The sequence below is a fragment of the Sturnus vulgaris genome, chromosome 5 (genome assembly GCF_052056855.1).
Source record: "Sturnus vulgaris isolate bStuVul1 chromosome 5, bStuVul1.hap1, whole genome shotgun sequence".
In the NCBI taxonomy this organism is placed as follows: Eukaryota; Metazoa; Chordata; class Aves; order Passeriformes; family Sturnidae; genus Sturnus; species Sturnus vulgaris.
The window spans coordinates 55,467,324-55,488,542 of record NC_142247.1 but is presented as its reverse complement, the minus strand read 5'-3'; the positions used below and the strand labels follow the sequence as shown (position 1 = coordinate 55,488,542).

The following is a 21,219-nucleotide window of genomic DNA, read 5'->3' as shown; positions in this document are numbered from 1 at the left end:
TAAGTTTCTTATAGTGTCATTACTTTCTAGGGGAATCAAAACATTCAGTAATCATAAGATCTCTTGGCCTGGGCAATGGTAAAAGATGCATCCTTAAAATCTGAAGACTAACATTTAACCCAATCTTCAAGTATATGTGCATGGCTACTGCTATGCCCTATTTATTTAGATTCATGTGCAAATGTTTCTGTTATTTGGAATTCCCATCTCTTTGCTAAGTGATCCTATTGCAGAATTTTCTGTGTACACACTGAGAGGAATAAAATTTTTCTAGTGACCTCATATTTTCAGAGAGGAATGAAAACATTCCCTAGGCTTGGACGAGACTTTGTGGTTCACTTTGCATATGTGCACATGCATATGCTTAAGTATGTGATTTTAGGTCCCACAATGTGCACATCTAGGTGTGACTAAAGTGCCCAAACTACTGTCACAGTAGCCTTATGAAGACCTAGCCAGTGGAATCTACAGTACAGTCCAGCACATTCCAAAAGGGCCATTTTTCCTTAGGTCAGTTGAGCAACTGACTGCATTAATTAGATCTCCATTGGTTTTAAGAATTTGGACACCTAATTCAAATGTAGATATTTATATTTGGATATCTGCATTTAGATATCTTAATCTGTAAAGTAAATCCAAACCCAAAATTCAGTGAGAAAACTAGGTTCATATAGTATCTTTCTATGTTATCAAGATAATTGTTAATTTGTTTGAGGCCTTTTAATCCTTGCATGAAAGACATTCCAAAATCTCACTTCTCAGGTTATGAGAAAAATCTGTTACTAACCTGAATATAGTCATGGAATGAAGTTTATCCCCCTTCATCCTCATTGCAAGAATGACTTCTGTTTAAAACCTAACTTATTTTTCCTTATAAGTGATCCTTCTGGTCTGTATTTACACAGCAAACATATTTTCTCTTTGCACGTCTTTTACGAGGCTAATGGAAACAGGGTCTTTGAATCTCCTTTGTAAAACAGTCTCTTCATTCCCCAAACACTACAAATTTTTTATGTACATCTTCCTTTCGAATTAATCTTTCTTGAATATGGATACAATAATTCCTTACAGGATTTCAAAAGAAGGCCTTGCCCATATTTTCTTGTTAGCTTGGAATAATCTAACTCACTAGACTTGTTAATCTTTACATCATAGAAGAAAGCTGGTTAATAACCCTGTGATCAACTATTTCACCCAGATCATTTTTCTTCCACTGTTATTTCTAAATGAGGACTCACATCTTACATCAAGAATTGTTTTTATTAGAGCAAGTGCATGAGTTTGCACTTCATACTTAACACTTCATCATCCTTCAGTTATGCCACATATGAAGATCTCTAGTCTCTTCCAATCACTCTCATCCTCTTACATTTTGATTGCACATCCCAACTGTGTTCCAGCAAATCCCATTACACATTTCTGCATTTTGTGCCTGTGTCATTGGTGAAAATATTTATATGAGAATGACTCTAAGCATCATCCTTAAATAACCTCCCTACCAGCACAGGCCCATCCAACAGGATTTGCTGAGATAGCCCAGCAGCCAGGTCTTATCTACCACTCAAATCTTGTTCTCACTCTCAGTTTCCTCAATTCCTGTTTTAGTTTATTGTGCAATACTGTATCAAATGCTGCTGACATACAGTCAGATTAAGTATTCTGTCTTTTCATTGTTTATAAAAAAATCAGTCAAAATAATATTACACAACACATTCCATAAATTATTGTAAATTTTATCTCATTTTCTTCTGATTGTCATGTTTTAATTAGCATTTCCTAAAAAATCTCTTCCTTACATTTACGTAAGCCTATGTTCAAAAAAAGCCTTAGTCAAAAACTTGGGTCTAGAGCTCTTTTTTCAGGTTTTTCCTCCTTTCTTAGCACAATGCCTGATAAAATTTCTTTAATAAGAAACACAAATATATACCAAGTTCCAGACTGTATTACCTCAATGCAAAGACAAGGGAGTAGCTGAGAATATTTCAGAGAAACAGATTTAAAAGATTCCTTTCCTTTTATCTGAAATGAAAAAAATGGTCAATGGTAAACGACTTTTTATAAAGCTAAAGGATAGATATATAGATAGATATAGATGATATAGATATAAATACAGATATAGATATATTATATATATTAGAGAGATAGAGATAGAGATAGAGATAGATAGATAGATAGATAGATAGATAGATAGATAGATAGATAGATAGATAGATGGCATTTCCTTTAACTGTTACCTTAATGAGCATTGCCACCTGCAAGGCACCCCCCAGCAGTTCCCCAAACCACCATGAGTTTAACTCACCACAGCAAATGCCCCAACATCTTCACAGGTAAACCATTTGTGGCACAGGCGAACATAATAATCTTGATCTTGGGGAAAGTTGGATACATTCACCATTACAATTTTCTTTGCCCTGTCTAAATTATAATCCAGCTTGCCAGCTGAAAACAAGTAAAATCAAGCATGAAGTTATTACATCTGTATCTGTTTCTTTATAGCTTTATAATATCTATTTTGTCTACTTATAAAAGGTAGAGAATATAATTCATAATTTGATGGAGATGAAACTCAACATCTATAGATTCTTACCAAGAATGTTTGAAATTATTATTGCTTTTATACCCTGATAGTCTTCATGTTCTTTTTTATGAGATATAATTTTCATTCAATATTATTTAGCTTAGCACTTGTAATATTGAGAGGCCAAGACACCTCCCAATTTTACCTCAACTTTAGTACTTGGGATCTTATGTAGTTTATATACAAGTGTTTCAAATATACACACTAATACTACTATAAGGGCTGATTATGCCAAGATTGTAATTTTCTTACATAGATCATATATACAACTATGACAGACAAAAGCAATATGTGGAAGTAATATTTTTTTATACATGCATTCACAGGTATGCCAAAAGCAGTATAGCAGTTTGACAAACTAATTTCAATCTATTTATGACGTCTGTCTATAGAAAAACTTAAAACCAGCAATCCAAAGTGGATTAAAAGAACACAAATCTATTTCCAAAAGTTCAGAAATCAAATAGGCTATCAAAACCTTTACCTCCCATGTAGCATTTTCAACAGACATATATTTCCAAAACATTGCCTATCAGCTACATGGTAATTATAAGTAGTGGTAGTTGGAAATCATAATTTTTTCTCCCTGCTCATTTAAGTATGACAACATGGCATTGTATAGGTCACTGGAAATATCTTACAAGTCTAAGTTGCATAGAAGATCAGCTCACCTGAACAAGCTGGAATATATTTTCCTACATCACTGTTTCTGCAGTCTGCAAAGTAGAAGGCAGAGTTTGTCTCAGTGCTGCTTTATTCACATAACTGTATAAACAAACTGCCAAATTATCCAATAGATTCCCAACAGACAACCTCTCTCATCCCTCTTTTTAAAGGCAGATTTACATACATTTTTAGACAAACAGCAAAAACGATAAGTACTCTTCCCACACAGAGATTATATCACAATATGCCCTAAGGATCTATCTCTCCAGTCTGGGGTTTCTACTTGGAAACCTCAGCATCAGTTAAGGCTCCAGTTGCAGATATAGAACCACATTTCTTTACCTAGAACCTAAAAATAATTTGAGTAATAATATTAATTTTGGTTACTTTTTCCTCAAAAAACAGCTCCTGTTGCTTACCAGGCTCATTTCTCCATCATGAATAATTCTGTATTTTTGCTATTCTGACTCCAGCCTTAGAAGGAAAAACCCTATGTAGCTTACAGTGAGCTTACCAGAGTTAGAAGCCAGGCAATGCTTTTATAACATCTTGTATTTTTCTCTCCAGAAATTAACTTTTAAGAACATTAAAACAACTTTTCATGTGTTGCTTTCACCCCTCCTTGCATAACACAGTATTGGAGCAGCGCTTTACTCTAATTTCCCCACAGAGTTCTTTTCCACCAAGAAATATTTCCTATTTTCATTTGTTCATTCGCCCTGGTAATATCTTAAAACTGGGCTTCATAAAACCTTGTTTTCTCCCCTCTTTGCTCACAAAGTTCTTATATACTTCAATAATGAATCCGAATTTATAAGAAAATTAAAGGCTTTTTAACACAGAAAGGCCTTGCTTATACCAAAGTGTCAAACCATATAGCAGGGATGACACTGCACCAAGGGCAAGGGCAAGAACCGCTCATCCATGGGCTCTGGAGATGGGAAGGACAATCCCAAGTACAGGATCAAACAAAGGGTCCCATGTAACTTTTTGCTTTTTCCTTCTCTGGCCACACTGTATCTTGGTTGGACCACTGAATCTATTTTTGTATGCACATGGCATAATTTGTAAAAAAATGTGGGGGCACTTCACCCCAAAAATATGGAAAAATGCTACCTGATCTTTCCCAGTTACATGTAAACAGGCTATAGAACAGCTAGTTCTATAATTAAAAATAAATTTCTATAGACTTTCTTATTAAGCTTTCCTCAGATTCTGAAGCAATCCCTGGGCCACCCATGCAGAGAAGCAGAAACTCCATCTGAGGCACAGAGAGCAGGCAGGACTAAACCTGCGGGCAGAGCAAGAGAATGTGCCAATCACAAGAAGGGCAACAGGGACAAATGCATAGTGTAAATTCAGTTTTCTACATCCTTTTAGATATCAGCTCTGGGTTTTACAACAAGTCAAGACCTTTACTTGCTAACAAAAAAAATCACTGAAACGTAAACTAAGACTCATCCTGGCATATGTGATCTACCATCAGTTAGGTTAGTGGTATCCCAGAATCTGAGTTGGATGTGCTTTTCCTTAGAGGGTTTTTTTGTTTGTTTGTTTTGAGGGGGGTTTTTGTTTGACAAGATATTTCTTAAAAAACATCTGATTTAAGATGTTTTCCTACCTTCAACATAGTATTGCTGACTCAGCTTGACTTCACAGTAATGTGGTACAGTTTTCATGGTCACATAGATGTGTTGTGCTACATTGACTTCAATGCAATTGAACTCTACCTGTACCTGTTTAAAACATTCATAAAACTGAGTTCACACGTCTTCCAGATGCAGAAAAACCTTTGGTTAAGATATTTAAGAAAGAATTATTCTTTGTTCAGATATATTTATATTTAAAAGCAGCAGTAAGCAGTCAATAAGGTAGCATTAGGAATGAAAAAGAAGTAGATACAACTTAATAACAGGATTTCAAAGAGTATCATTATTTCTAATCCAGGATGTTGCTATCACCGTCACTTTTAAAAATACAAATATCTACGAGATATCAAATAATCCTAAAAGCAAAAACATATCAAAAGCTCCAATCTATAGGCATTTTACAAGCACAGACATTTGCAGAATGGAAAAAAAAAAGTCTGTTTAAATATTTATGGCAACTTCAGAAAATTTATTAATTACAGTAATAGTTTATGAGACAGAAAGTAATTTAAGAAACAAAAATTGACATCCAGTTATAGCAGGTCATTCCCTCACTGCTATCAGTTAGCTGTTAAATTCCATCTAGGTTTTCATGTTGGATACTCTCCTATTTGGTAAAAGGCATTTGGAGGGTAAAAGATGTCTTATGTCACCATTTTCATCATTGAACTGAAACTAGGAAAATTTCATTAAATATATTTGTTGACTCTTGCCTATAAACTTGCCTTACAGTCAGAGCTGATGGTTGCTGGTTGGTGGCCCTGCATTGCCCATAGGGATGGATGTTCCATCAAGTGACACCAAGTGCAAACTGCTACTGCAGTTTGGGAGAATTTTGTTCCACATGTGCAATCAGTGTAAAGTGTACAAAGCACATGAAGCAACACATTGTGTATAGGATTAGCAACCATTATCCACCAGTAACTGCAAAAAATTCATGCCTTTCAAACAGTTAGTCAAGGGTGGTTCCTTTTTCCCTCAGTTGCAAATTTTAATAACAAATACTGCCCCTTACAAGGGCTTAGGATGGATGAGCACAAGTGCTTAGGAACCTGTCTGTCTTCTAGATGTGTAAACTCCATTGACATGGTTTGACTGAAGTAATATGCACTTAAAATCTCTGTAGCTTTGTTCTTCCTAGACACTGGAGTCAGAAAAGCTTCCACACAATTTGGAGGGCACAAAAAGAAAGCTAGCAAGACTGATATGAAAATTAGGCTCTGCAGAGACAAGTTCCCTTGTCAAAAGGTAAGTTGAAGAAGTACAAAGGTGGTGGAAATTTGAATTTATATGTTGTAAAAGAGAATTTTGTTGTGGAGTTTTATTTGACTCTGCTGAAGTATATGTTTCATTGTAGTTTTCCACAAAGTCAATAAGAAAAAAAATAAGAGAGATACAAAAGATATTTTTTCCCAAAGGCTTGTAAGCGTTTAAATGGAAAATTACTCCCCCTCAAAAAGGAGTTTACCTTCTTTCCATTAAGCATCTTGCTTTTTTTCCTCGTGAATCTCACATTTATGCACTGAGATTGCTGTGTGTCCAATGAAAAAGAACATATTTCCAGCCCACGGATATTCTCTGAAATTAGTTAGGAACAGATTGCAAAAGTACAATTTAAGCATCTTTAAGAAGATCAAAAACATAAATTAAAATACACCATATCATAAGCTTTCCTTCTAAGTGAAAGGCACATGTATTTTATCTCTGCTAAAAAAGGGACATTATATAAAACTCACATATGGGAGTAGGAACAAGAATTTAATGCAGATTGCTGTAAGTGAACTTTTAATTATGCAAATTTTAAAAATAAACATTAACTCTAAGTGAAGCAACTAGGAAATATCTAAATGGTAACATTTGAAGCACATGAATGGTAAGGTGTTAGTAAAAATAGACTATCCACAGGAAGTTCGTGTACTTTCATTTTATTTTAGTGAAGAACTGTAACTTCAGATGAATAAACTTTTCTCCTTCTGTAGGGGTAGTCACTCATGTCCAGATTATCAGAGCAGACAAAATTAGTGTGTGTGTCTGCATGGATGTCAGAGCAAGAAAGAAAAGGGCAGCTCTGTGCTTGGGGCACTGGCAGAGGACATGTTACATGTGTTACAATGGAAGGCAAAATCCATTATCTCAGTTCTCAGTCACTTGAGAAGGGTCACAATTTCATCCTGTTTTACAGTAAAATGCTTTCACAAAAATATTTTTCTGATAACATTACGTGAAACCAGCTTGGTCTCAAATATTACAATATGGAACACATTTTGTCTGAACGGCCATAAACAAAAAGTGAACAGAAAGGGCTCAGTAGCAAAGCTGATTCCTACCATCCAAACTCAGTGTTCCTTTAATGTTTAAATGAAGAGAACATGGGCTTCCTTGGACACATTTCATCACTGTTGAGATCTTCATGCTTTTCAGTACCATAGAAGATAAAGATGCAGGAGCATCATGGCAGAAGCTGTTAAAAATGCCACCTGCAAATGCAAACACAAGGACAGAAAAAACTCATTGCACACAGGATGTCTGTGGGAGAGCAAGCACTACAGGGGAAGTTCCAGCTCTCCTGAAATCAATAAGAAAGTCACCACTGACCAACAAAGCCAGTAATTTACCTAAGACTTTCACACGGCCAACGTAGCTAGTTGGCTTCACTAGTAATGTAGGGGGGTGGAATAAATGTCCAGGCTTAGGGAAATGTTAACCCACAAGAGAAAACAATCACACTTCTAACAACTAAGATTAGCAGAACACACCTAGACTAATACTGTTTTCAATTAATTAGATCTGCTAGATCATGGCTAAACTAATAGTTTATATAAACTTTTTTCAAAACCATTACTTGTATATTGTGAGCACTCTCATAATAGTACTTTAAATTTAGGACTTTCTGATGGTCTCCATTGCTGTTAAAATTTCACTTTCACGCAAGAGGGCACCATTGCATTCCTAGTCATGGAAGAGTACATTACACCTACAGGATTTCCTTCTGCTTTAGACCAGAACAACAAGAGCAAAATAAATACTATCCACGCCTTCTTCAAGGCACAGAACACAGCTACTATGTCTTCTTCTATTTCCCTTTGTGAATTTAGGTATTCCAAAGCCTTAGGAAATGGGTTTGCAGAGCTAAAATTGTAGGCTAGTATAAAAGGAAAAGTAGTCTTAAGGCCCCAAACCTCATCAGTGAGCATATTTAATCTCTTTCTACTTCTCAGTCTGCCCTACACAGAAATCAGTTATTTATTTATGAATTTATATTGGTACAGTGGATTTAATCCCCAATACATTCCTTGGGCTTCTCATTTCCCAGTGTCCAGTTGCAGCTGAAGCCCATTGTCAAAGATCAGATACTGATACTGCAGCATGTGAAGACAGGCTGACATAAATGTGGCAGCTTTGCTTAAATCTCTTAAGCCTTAAGTGCCTTCACACTTGGAATCAGGAGAAATAACTCCTGCATGATACATATCACATGCATACAGTCAGAAGAGACAAACCCTTCACACCCAAATCTCCACTCTGTTAGCCTGGTTTTGTGTCATTGAGCTTACTTTGGAGGCAACAGGATATGCTGATATGAACCAAGTGGAAAAGCATGGGAAAACAGGAACACTCAACTGGCAGTTGGTCAACTCTGAATTATCCAAATAAATACTGGCAATTAGAGAAAACAATTTATGCAAACCAATGAAAAACACAGATCACTCAAAATATACACATAAGGCTTTAAGAGTAGTTGGAGTACATTGACTTTTGAAAAATTTATAAACATTTCCACAGAGATGAGACAGCCCTCAGAAGTACAGTGCACAGCAGCTGGATATGAACGCTGTATTCCATGTTCCAAGAATGGGTGGGGTAATAATCCTGAAGGTATCTCAGGATGGAAAGTTATTGTACAACACTCAATTAATCCACCCACTACTAACTGGGAGTTTATCATATTGCAGAACTACTTGATAACTATTACTAATAATGTGTTAAGTGATGATTAGTTTGAGCTCTGTCTCTTTGCTCAGGAAGATATTTCCTTGACTGCATCATATGAGATGCAGTTGTGGATACCCAGTAGTATCTGGGAGTGACTGTTTCTGCTTAAGTTTTGGTTATTAGTGTAAATTCCTTGATCCAGGCTTACAATCTGGCTCATTCCCATGTCTGCATAGGAGAGCAATGTATGTAAACATATGTATGCAGATAGGTAGAGCATAGATAGATAGATAGATAGATAGATAGATAGATAGATAGATAGATAGATGGATGACAGTTCTTTACAAAGCATTCTGTCATGACTTAATTGAATTTTCTCCTTAGCTATTGCAGCCTGAGGTATGATATCTTCAGATGTCACAGTGTTGGAACTATCTCACAAGAATTCTAAGTCAACCTGGGTGCATTACTGACATTGGATCAGCATAAGACAGATGCACAAACATTATGCTGTCCTGTCAGCAGAGACACTGCTCTTGATCACAGTTTCTACTTTAAAACTGAGAATATGTAGTACACTGAGTAAAATGAAATTTCACTTCCACTTTGGATTTTTTCCATTAATTTTATGATAGATTTTGAGAATTGCAAAACATGCTGCTAAACTCATTGATAATAATGTAAATAGATCATATCATGCATGGGGATACTAGCATTGGATTACAGTAAATACATGATACAAGGATGACCTGACAGAAAATAATTTTCATTGCATAAATCATCACAGTATGAGACTCATTTCTGACTAATTCTTCAGTAAATTCCTTCTTTATCATCTTTTAATCCCCCCTTAAGGTATTTTCTTCTGGAACACACCCCATTTTCCTTTTCACACAAGTAGTTTTATCTATACCCCAGAAGACATAAAGATACATATTGCTACATAAACCATCTGTTGAGTAAATATTACCTAAATTTTGTGTTTATGAATAATAGCTGTAATTAGCCCTACATGAGAGAGGGATTGTTGTTTTAATAAAAGGTTCCTTAATTATGGGCACATATAAGCCCAGGCATAAAGAAATCAAGGCTTATTATTGAGCATGTAGACATTTCCTTGTACTTTTGCCATCAGCTCAACCACAGCAGATAATTTTTTTTAATCTGATGATGCAGCAATAAACCTAGAACTGTCATGACAGCAAATCACACATAATGTGCAGTTAGATAATAGAAGCCAGAGCTGAGAAATGAATATGCAATAGAAATGAATAGATGGATAATTAGAAGCCTCAGGTAAGAAGATGAAATTGGAGAAGAGCATGAACAAAAAAAAAAAAAAAAAAAAAAAAGAGAAAACCTATTAATACCAAGACTGGGACAACACCCAATAGAAAATCCTAACTGGCTTTTTATCTGATATGTCTTCCCTACAAGTATTGTAAGAATCTGAACTACTTAAGGATACTGACAGTGCTAAATCTGTGACCATCTCTAAAGCCAACTACAATTGCTTCACTGGCATATCATTCCATGAGTATAAATTACAGCAGTATTTCAAACCTATTTGCATATGATTTACCACAGTATCTGCTGCATCTGTTCATTAGGGTGATTCAACAAAATTCATCAACAAAGTAGATATGCTCTCCTACAATAACCACATGGTGCCCTTCAGTTAATAAGTACCAAAATTCGCTACTTGAAAGTACTTAATGCAATTAAGAAATTGATTAAATTTCAGACTGACAGCCTCTCTTTCACAATAGGTTGCAATGCACAGTAAATTTAAAGGGTTTCATGGTTGTGTGTTCAGAAAATATTTCAAACTTTTAAGGAGATTGAACAACACAGGGATATACTGTGCAATATATATTTTCTGAAAATGTAATTTTTTAAAAATCATCAAAATTTTGATATCAATGTATGGATATATTACAGTGAATTTCAGTTACTACAGTAGTTCTTTTGTGCTACCTAACAGTCTAGAAGACCAGGAGGAAGAAGGCAGAATCAAAGCCATACTGCCAAATACTACTGAGGTTGTGGCTGCAAATTTTAGGAAAGATCTTTTTGTTGCAGCTAAAAGGAATTACTACTGCAAAGGTCCTCTGCTATATAGTTAAGATCTTTTAAGGTAATTTTACCTCAAATAACAAATAATTTTAAAAAATAATATAGAAAAGGAAATATGCAAAGGAGTATACACCCACTGTTGCACAAGTGAATTAGGATGAAGACAAAAAATGCTTTTTCATCACCCCTGTAAGGCTGCGTCATTCTACATGTTTCTTGTGTTAAAGGTAGCTGATAAGTTTTTCTCAGACAGCACGGAAAAACCTATAAACACCTTTATGCATTTCGTCTTCAAAGATATAGATCTTTAGTTTACAAACCCTTCAGTGCCCTTCCAGTTAAGAGTGAAACATGTAGCTTATCTGATGTGCATCATCTGCATGTCCCTGCATCAGGGGTTGGATCAGATGACTTCCAGTGGTCCCTTCTGACCTCAGCCAGGCTGTGTCTGTGATCTGAGCAACTCTGGCAGTCAATAGAATGACAACCCCTCTTGCCTCTCTTCCAGCATATAAATCCCCTTGTCCTAAAATGGATGGAATGAATCACCACCTCGTGCTACTTGTGAGTCTCCACTATCTAGATCTGCATTTGTGTAACACCCAGCACAGATTTTAACTCATAACCAACAGAATTACGGATGTTCTTCCCTTTGAGAACAGGTTGAAGGGCTTGATTTTCTCAGCCTGTACTGCTCAAGGACGTAAAGGCATGCTTCAGCTAGCAGAGCAAGGGTCAACACTCCTGTTTCTTCTTCTACCTTCCACATAGTTTGTGCAACTGCCAGCTCAGCTGCCGAATCCTAACAAGATTCATTCACAACCCTTGAACCAGCCACCAGAGGTTCACATTGCTGACCAGCAGAAGACTAAAGATTTTTTCTGGTGGGACTTTTAACTGCATCCTTTCCATATTCTTTCTCTCATACACATATTCCTTCTCTCCACCTCAGCACAGTCCCATAAATGCCATGCATTTTGAGTAAGGAATTCGTGTCAGCTGACATTGAGGTCATGCCCCGTGCCATAGCATCAGCATCCCACATGTTGAGCTCAGCATCACATCTTCTCCCTGTCTATGTACTCACTGCCACCTGGATTCAGGAAATGCACTGTGGAGACCATCAGTGCCCAGAGCTGAGCCTCCAGCTAGCATGGTCCTTTCAGAGGGGGCTGTGACTGTCCTCTCAGAAGGGACTGTGACTGTCCTTTCAGAGGGGACTGTGACTGTCCTCTCAGGGGGACTGTGACTGTCCTCTCAGAAGGGATTATGACTGTCCTCTCAGGGGACTGTGACTGTCCTCTCAGAGGGACTGTGACTGTCCTCTCAGAAGGGATTATGACTGTCCTCTCAGGGACTGTGACTGTCCTTTCGGAGGGGACTGTGACTGTCCTTTCAGGGGGTACTGTTTATGAGGCAGCTGCCTTGTACTTCCCTGCAAATGACTCTGTGCACTGGAGGAGTAACTGATGGAGGCTTCAGAGTTCAGGTAATTCAACCCCCTGTATTATTACTATAGGCAATATCAGTAATGAGTAAAAGCAATAAAAACATGTAAAATTACTTAGCAAAATCTCTTTCCTTCACTATGGTAAGGACAATAATAACTTTGATCCTACCAATTTCCAATGTCTTTTTATGAAAGAACTGGTGGTAAATACCCTGTAATGGCAGTGATCTGATGTCACTAGGATAGTGGACTTAATATCTTTAATAAATTATCTTTAAAAACAAATATAGGAAAAATGTGAATGATGTGTACTCACCAGAAGGTTTGCTTTTACAGTGAATCCCCTGCAAACAGAAACAAAATATTTTAAGAGCTGAGGTAATAATAAAAATAAATATTGCTCAATCATTGTACAAAAGTAAACATACCTTAAGCAGGTAAATATATTCATAGTCCACAACAGAAATAATTTTCAAGGTTACAAAAATGTTTTTCCAATACAGTGAAAAAGCACATCAGTGCTGCATATGACAGCCTGATATGCATGGGGACACAAGACCAGCATTATCCTCATTTTCATGTATTTCTACTGAGGTGTGTTAATTTTTCTAACAAGTACAAGAGTTCCATCAAATAAAGACATAATTTTATCAGGTACTGCCATTCCTACTGACCAAGAATTTATGCATTACTTCATTAAACTCTATGATGGATTTGTTCATACCAGAGTAAAGAAACCCAATGATTTTATAATGGAAGATATCTAGAACATTATTGAATATTATATTATTTTTAGAAGATCCCACTAGAAAGGAAGCATTATTTGAAATTGCAAACGCAGTCTAGAAATAAGACTTTTTATTTCTGACATCTGGCTTAGAAGACTGAAAATTAAATTAACTCAGCCACAGTACTTATTGTGTTCAAGGGAAAGTGTCTTTGTAAAAGGCAAAGTGAACCTGGCATTGAGATTCTAACAGCTTCCAGCTATCTTTCAGACAGACTGCATCCATTTTCCCAGTAAAATAAACACTTAACCACACACTAAAATTTTGTAGAGTACAAAAATAACAAATCTTACTTTGACTGCTATGTATGACATTCTAAAGAAAGGCTATTCCTTAGCCAGCAAATACTGTTTGCTGCTGTTCTGGCATTCAAGTTTCTGACATAACTCTTATACCAGAATTCTCTTGAATACAGAATATATGTTCCCATTTTCTTTCCTTTAAAAGCATCGTCCTGTTGACAGAGATACTTTTATCACACCCACAAAAGTAGCAGGCACCGCCTTGTCTCCTCTGCTCTCAAACGGGATGGCAGCTCTCAGACTTAAAACATTTTAGAACCTTGTCAACAAGCCAACAATCCATGAGTTTTAGAGCCAGCAAAAGTCTTCAAGTGGACATTTAGAAGTTCTTGAATTGAAACACAGAGGCTACAGCCTGGACAAGCCATTAGCACATCATAAAATAACTATTGCTTGGTTTTCCAGGAGGCTTTCATCCACAGGGAATCCTGTGCTCCTCAGAAACAAAGCTGCAGAGCAAAACCATATTATTGCAGCAGGTAAGAAATGGCAGCATATTCACTCCCCTCTGGCAGCTGCCTGGGGTACCTGAGAAGTGTGTCCTCTCCTTCATGACAGATTTTCATTTGAGCTAAATAAGCTCCTTCTTGAAGGAGGCCTTTAGAAAACCAGTCTAGCCTGTATCAGTTCTCATTCTTCTGTCCTTTTGGGGCTTCTTTTTTTTAACAATCACTTTTGGACATAAGTTGTCATCTTTTACTATTGCCTATTTGTTATTATGAGTCAAAAAAAGTGCAAATGCATAAAAGGTGGTATTTTAAACTACATTTTATAATAAGACAGATGTAGTTACATACTGTCATAGACTGAAGATTAGAAAAATTATTTGTGACATTGTTAGAGATACTGTTTTGGCTGCTTCTACAGCATACTACATTGAAACTCAAATTAGTGTCTGTTGCAAACAGACAAGGGGTAATGGTTTTAAAAGAGAGTAGATTTCAATCAGACGTAAGAAAATGTTTTACAGTGAGGATGGTGGAAACATTCAAGGTTGGATGGGACTCTGAGCACCCTGATCGAGTTGGAGCTGTACCTGCTTACTGCAGGACACCAGACGACTTTTAAAGTTCCCTTCCAGCCCAAACCATTTTATGATTCTATAAAGAATACCAAACTTCTTTACATAACTGTTCTAAAACTGGGATACTTCTATTTAAATGGTTTTATAATTTCCTCACATCCCCATGAGAAACTGAAAGTGGTAACTGATAAGACCTAATTTCTTCTGTATCATAGAAATATTAACTATTATATCATTAAATATAATTATTAATATCATTAAATATAATTATTAATCTCAGTAAATATTAACCATTTCGGTCCCCTTCCCCCCAAAATAAGCTTCATTGGTAGTTTGGTGATGCTCCCAGTGCTCATTCATCAATAAAAAGAAGACAATAGTTTTCTGAATTATTCAGTGCGACACTAAGCCAATAGAAGCGGAACGTGCCAGCTCATATAAAACTACCCGACTTTTAACTGTTGTTTCAAAGTCCTAATTTTAAATTATTTCTTATTAAATCCTGCAGAAGTGTGCTGCAAGAAAACTTGAACTGAGTCAATTTACTTGAGGTTGTCTATGGCCCTAGGAAGTGGAATAGCCAAATATACAAAATGACTGTGAAAAATCAAGTGAGTGAGTTAGGGAGCACACTTTTTTGTTGAGAAAACCCAACTGCTGGATCAACTAATTTCTCAGTCATTTACTGGAAGAAATTAATCTCTCATGAGGCTGATGTCATAGGTTGACTTAGGAAGAAGAAACTCAGAAGAGGTTCTTCCTAAGGGAATTTCCTCTGTGGGGGTTGGGATACCTGCAACAGCCAATTGGAGAAAGTTAGTTCGCTCCGTGCACACACATTTTGAGGAAGGTAATCCGGAACTGAGCCTCTTGGTCTTTCCGGCGGCTGAGCAGGTAGCACCAACCCGAGCTTCCCCCTCCCCATGCGGGGTGGGGGAGGCTCGGGAGGCCGCTTGGGCCCCGTTTGCCAACGAGGGGGACCCGATGGCCGGGGGGAGAAAAAGTTGTGTGATAAGACCTTCACAGCTTCCTCCTCCACGGGCCTGCGGCTCTGGCGTGGGAGGGAAGGCCGACTCTTGCTGCTGCTGGACGGGCCGGGCCTGCCCGGGTGGCCATGAGCAGTGTGGGGCTGCAGCCCAGCCCCAGAAAGGCTGAGTGACACCTCAGCTGCACCCCCAGCACAGCCTGAGCCTGGCCCAACTCTTGTAGTTGTGTTAAACTTTAACTCTTTAGTGTTCAGATAAAATTTGCAAAGCTTGCAGCCTTTCCTTTGAATATGAACGGGAATAAGATGATTTCTGAAGTCAGTGATGTAAGAGCTAAGGTTTTAAGATGGAAGGAGAATGAGAAGATGCTGAAATGGCTGAAAATCTTTTTGTGAAATTGTAGGAATGAACTGATGTACTGAATATTCCTATAAACCATGGAAAGAGACATGGGGGGAAGGAAATGTTCCATTTAATAGATGATTTGACTAAAAAGCACCTGTGTTGAGAATTTCTGCCCTGAGAAAAAGAAGGGGATTTTGGTTTTCTGAAGATGAAGCCTGAGCAGAAAGAAAGGAGACAAAGAGAATCTTTGCGGTTGAGCATTTCATTCTTAAAAGTAATACCCCGTGAGACAGACATGGCCCACATCTACAGCTTTGGGACGGCTGTAGAGTTGGGAGGAGCGTCACAGTTGCAGGTTCCCAGGCAGATGCAAATCGTGAAAAATAAAACCACAAGAGAACTGTCTTTTTCCTTCTTGTGGGAAAAATCCCTACAACTTCAACAAGAAGAGGCTTTTCTCTCCAGAAGTGAACTGAGAAAGACTAAATTGGGCACTGACCGAAGTATTTGTTATGTTTGTTTTGTTGTTATGAAGATTGGGAGAGGGAGGGAAGGAGTGATCTGAAAAATCTTATTCTGAATTTTTTTTCCTCTCTTTTTGTTTGTGTAGTTAATAAATTTCCTTTTATACTCTCTCAAGTTTTAGGCCTGCCTTGCTCTTTTGCTCCTGGTTCTGTCTCACAACAGAAAAAAATAAGTTTATTTAAATTGGGAACTCAAACTGAAGACAGCTGATCATTCAGCAAATTACTTCCATATTTTTAACTTCCCATTTTGCAGCCAGACTGTTGAAAATACTTTGGTTAGGTGGCTTGACAGAGTTCCTAATTGTCAGTCAAAATTTCTTAGAACAGCATCTTTAACTTCTCTAACTATTCTTTCTGGTTACAACCTTAGTGCAAAAATTACATTAAAAACTCAAGGTCACACTGAATTAAACAACAAAAAAAATCTCACAAAAATCAGAGGGTTCAGCCTTTTAATTAGAGAAGGTCCGTCCTCCTGTTATGACACCTGAAAAATGAAAACTGAATGTAAAATAATTAAATTACATATATTGCAGGGGGAAAACCAAAGCACCAACTTCTGTGGGCTGTGACATGATAAAGAAATCCTCTTATACCTTTTAGTCTAGCGTAATTAATTACTGGTTTTCACTATTGCATAGGGGAATCCTATAATCTGAACTCTTACATTCATTTTCTTGTCTTTTCCATAGGAAAGAAATATCCTATGGCAGATGTTTTCTCATTCTTGGGTACTCAGTTGTGTTCTGGGTGAGGAGGTGTTGCGAAGGCTTACATAAATTATCAAATATTTGCACAAACACTTGCCAGTTACAGCAACATTTGCTCACAGACCAATCTCTTTTTAAGAAGTGTTTCTTTTTATTGTACAATACTAAGTGGGTGGGGGTGGTATTTTCTTTTACAATCAATTTGCAAAACAGTCCAGGGAGACCATTTGTCTGAAAGAATAACTCAAATGAATTAACCAAGTTCCTCTCCCACTTTCTGTATCTTTTGTTTTCAGGAATTTTCAGTGATGAGTGCAATAGAAAAACATAACAATCTAAAACCAGAATGGAAATTTTCTTCCCCTTTCACAAATGCCAAGGGCATCTTGTATGCAAAAATAAGGTCCTGAACATGATAGTACATTTTACTCCTATACAGGGAGAATCTTTGATTCATATCTTCTTTGGCAAAGAGCCTAAGCAAAATATACTTGCACAATGCACAAACAGTTCGGGATTTTCCTATTTCTCTGGGGTTTTCCCCATTTGTGGTATTACTCAACTGTAGCTAGAGGTTATCTGAACAGACACCACCAGCATGCAGCCTTCTGAATAGAAGATGTGGTGCCAACTTTTTAGCCAGCACAGCAACTTCTCCTTTATGTAAGACAATTGTTATATTCCATTGTTCTAACGACTGTGGAGAAGAGAGTGAGATCAGCAGAGGAAGACTTGGATTAGGGGGCTCAGAGAGTGTTTTCATGAATTAAAATTGCCAAGAAAAAGAAACAAAGATCAAATCTGCTTCCCATTTCCTCTCATATCTTCAGGCACTAAATCAAGTGCAGAATTGTGGAAATTCTTCCCTGGATGTTCTCTCATGCAGGAAAGAGTCTGAGGAAAATTAGGGTTCGCAGTCCACCTGTTAGTTCTATTGTACCTCATTCATAGAAGAGTTGGTGGCAGCTCTTCCACAACTCTGTAAGGAAGAATAAGAAGCCTGAAAATGCCTTAAGATGTATCCTTTAGCTGGCACCAGGTTGTCAGACATTTAACATTCATTCATGAAGATACCTACATTAGTCAGTGAATGTAGAACGAAGAGTTTTCTCCCCTTTTGAGTGATGCTCACTGGCATAGCTATTAGCTACATTTCTACTTTAGGTTCAGTCGTCAGAGAAGGCAGAGAGAAAGGAACATGACCATATTCTGATGTTTCCCTCTATTTCTACAATTTCTATTATTTAACCAGCATTAAAAGCAAGCATGGGATTCCATGTACACACAGGGAAAGGGTGGATTTGCAATAATTGATGTTCAAATTTTAGCCAAAAGGCCAATAAAGATGATTAATCTGAACATGTTCTTTTTTCATTTCCAGTTGAGAGGAGATACTCTGCAAAAATCCATCTTATTCTGCACACAAATAGGATGTCCCAGATCACTGGGTATAGTCATCTGATAACCATAGGTACCATGTAATCTAATCCCTTTCAAAAACTGGTGAAGCATTATTTTAAAATCAGTCTCACATTGCTGTGAGAGCCAAGGCTATTTCAGACAACCTGTGGTCTACCAGCACCAAACATTTTAATCTCTTACATGAGCACAATAACAGTTAGCTTCTACTAACTTCTGATTTTGCTCATTATCTTTTCACTTAAATAGATGCTTTCCACCCTGGAATTTACCTTTCATTTATCTGCAAACAGTAATATACCTTTTCTCAGCTTTTTTGAGAGATTCTAAAAGCCAACCTCTTTTACTCCTCTCTAGTAAACCAGATCTTCCTTCTTACCCTCCTCAGCAGCTTCTTCTACATAAATGTATCTGTCCAAATGGACTGACCAGAACCATCCATAGCTGTGAAAACACTGGGGCTCATTTTGTGCCTTGTAAAGTCCTACTAATCTTTGTCTCAGCTGGGAACACCACAACCATGCCATATCCTCCACCACGGAGGGGAAGCTACTTACCCCTGTCTGTGTACACAATCCAACAGCAGCTTTCCTTTCTTCAGCTGCTTGCCCATTCTGTGCACAGAGGGAGGAGCCCACAGGCACTGGTCCATTAGAGTCCTCAATGATTTCTCATGGCCTCTAGTAAAAAACCTGGCATGCTAATGTGATCTCAATCACCTCCATAAGGAAAAGTTCTTTGAGCAGTGGACAGCCACAGTCAAAGTTATATGCATCTCCACCACTTCAGAACTTTGAATGGAAACAGAGAGGATTCAGCACTCTATCTGTATCAAAAGCTCCACAGACCATCAACAAATCACTGTAATTCCTTTCACAGAGACATTCAGCCCCAGAAACTATCTAGGGATTACTTCATGGAAGGAAACAACTGAGTATATTTTAGCTTTTTCCAGAGCTATTTTCATAGGTAAAGGCCATAATGCCTTTGCCATTTACGCTGGTTTTATCATTGACGCTGGTGGGGGCTGGAACCTCACAGAACTTTTCTCATTATGTTCTAAGAAAGCTCACTGCTGTATTTATCTCACATTCTTTACAGTAAAAGAAAGCACATTATGATAACATAATGATTCCTGTCCCACTGAAAGAAGACTTAACTATATCATGGTCAAGGATTTATACAAAAAAGCTTTTTATTGGAAGTAGGTGAAAAGGAAAAATAATAGACCTCCAAAACATACTTGGCAAGTGAATAAAATTGTGGTTATATTTACCAAGAACCAGAGGAATTGAAATTATTAATATACTTAATACGAAAATTTAGAACTGTTAAAAATTCATAGTTAGTACTGCCCTCAAAAGACTTTTTCTCTAAAGGAGCATCTGTATTTGTTTTGACATCACGTGTAAATATTCTCATTGCCAAGGTAAAACTATTTTACTAATGACAGTTTTCAATTTTTGGCAAACCAAGAGGTTGTTCTTCAGCTTTTACTGACAATGTGGTGATCTGATACATGTGAGCAGCATGCAGTGGGATTACTAAGCTGTCATAGATGGAAACATTTGGACTGTTATTCATGCAGAAAAGAAAAAGGCACACAAACTTATGGCAAAGCATTATTTTGGACTACTTTAAACTACAAAAACACCTGGATGCCTCTAGATTGTTTTACAGAATACTAAAAGCAAGACATCTGAGTCATGTCTACACATCCATCTCTAGGTCTTTTCCATGTGTGTTCCAAGCGGAATAAAAACCATCCCATCACATTAGTGCAGTACTGAATCTGAAAGAATAATTGCAACGGAGAAGTGGGATATCAAGCTCAGGCCCAGTGCTAATGAGGTCATGCACTTTTTGGATGAGAGTTGGCTTGAGTCCAGCAGAGCAGGTAACATCTGGCTGTGTTAACACTCCGTTGGTGTGCCCTGAGCTCAACAGTGAAACAGCCATTAACAAACAGGGAAGACATGATTGTGTTTACTGAAGATTACTGGACACTCTCCAGTAAGATTTCACAGGGATCTCAAGCAGAGACTGTTACCAATTGTCATTGCACCACCTTCCAATTCACATTGGCATTTACATGAGTAAATGCAAAGGTACAGACCCTGTCTTCCACAACCTTGTCACAAGGCCAACACCTCCATCACAGCTTAGCAGTACATCAGGAGTGCAGGAGCACGTCACTAAGACCCTCAACCCACTGAGATTTTGATCCTTCTCTTTACCTGCTACTGGTCAGGTGTAACAGAGATTTCTGTTTTCCAGGCAGTATGCATTTCTTCCTGCACTGTACTGATGCAAAGGAATCCTGTTCCTATATTGTAACTGCACTGTTCCATATGTTATTAGTACTGCACGTGGCATATAGTATCTTCTGGCCCTTGCATGGCTGAATCCCTTTCACAGAGCAGAACTGAAAGAGTTAAAAGCACAGTAATTTCTCAGAACTCTTGGCAATCACATACATTTATCTTATAAGTGAATAGCCAGACAAAACAATATTGCTTTGAGCTCTCTCAACTGGAAAGAATATTCCCCGCTTCTAATTTTTCCTAATTAATTTTATTTAAAAGTAATGTTGCGATACAAAAAAGGACCTACATGTAAGCCACTTGCTTTTAAATTTATTGGACCAAAGGGAGTTATGACTGACTGAAATAAAAGCTGCCTGTTCTATTGTATGCTTCAGCTCCAGGACTAGAAGCAGAATTTGCTTGAAGCAACAGTATGCGTTAACTTCTTTCTTTTAGA

General features: G+C 37.5%; 1 protein-coding gene across 2 annotated transcripts in view; it reads right to left on the bottom strand.

The window, feature by feature from the left end:
* IL17REL (interleukin 17 receptor E like) overlaps positions 1 to 21,219 on the bottom strand; it is a 45,156-nt gene that overhangs the window by 12,785 nt on the left and 11,152 nt on the right. For both annotated transcript variants that reach the window (XM_088165773.1, XM_014877725.2), the window contains exons 2-8: positions 12,672 to 12,699; positions 7,224 to 7,373; positions 6,365 to 6,474; positions 4,869 to 4,983; positions 3,253 to 3,297; positions 2,303 to 2,442; positions 1,948 to 2,019 (exon numbers count right to left, since the gene is read on the bottom strand). In XM_088165773.1, coding sequence (XP_088021899.1) covers positions 1,948 to 2,019; positions 2,303 to 2,442; positions 3,253 to 3,297; positions 4,869 to 4,983; positions 6,365 to 6,474; positions 7,224 to 7,373; positions 12,672 to 12,699 — 660 coding nt within the window. The remainder of the gene's footprint in view (positions 1 to 1,947; positions 2,020 to 2,302; positions 2,443 to 3,252; positions 3,298 to 4,868; positions 4,984 to 6,364; positions 6,475 to 7,223; positions 7,374 to 12,671; positions 12,700 to 21,219) is intronic.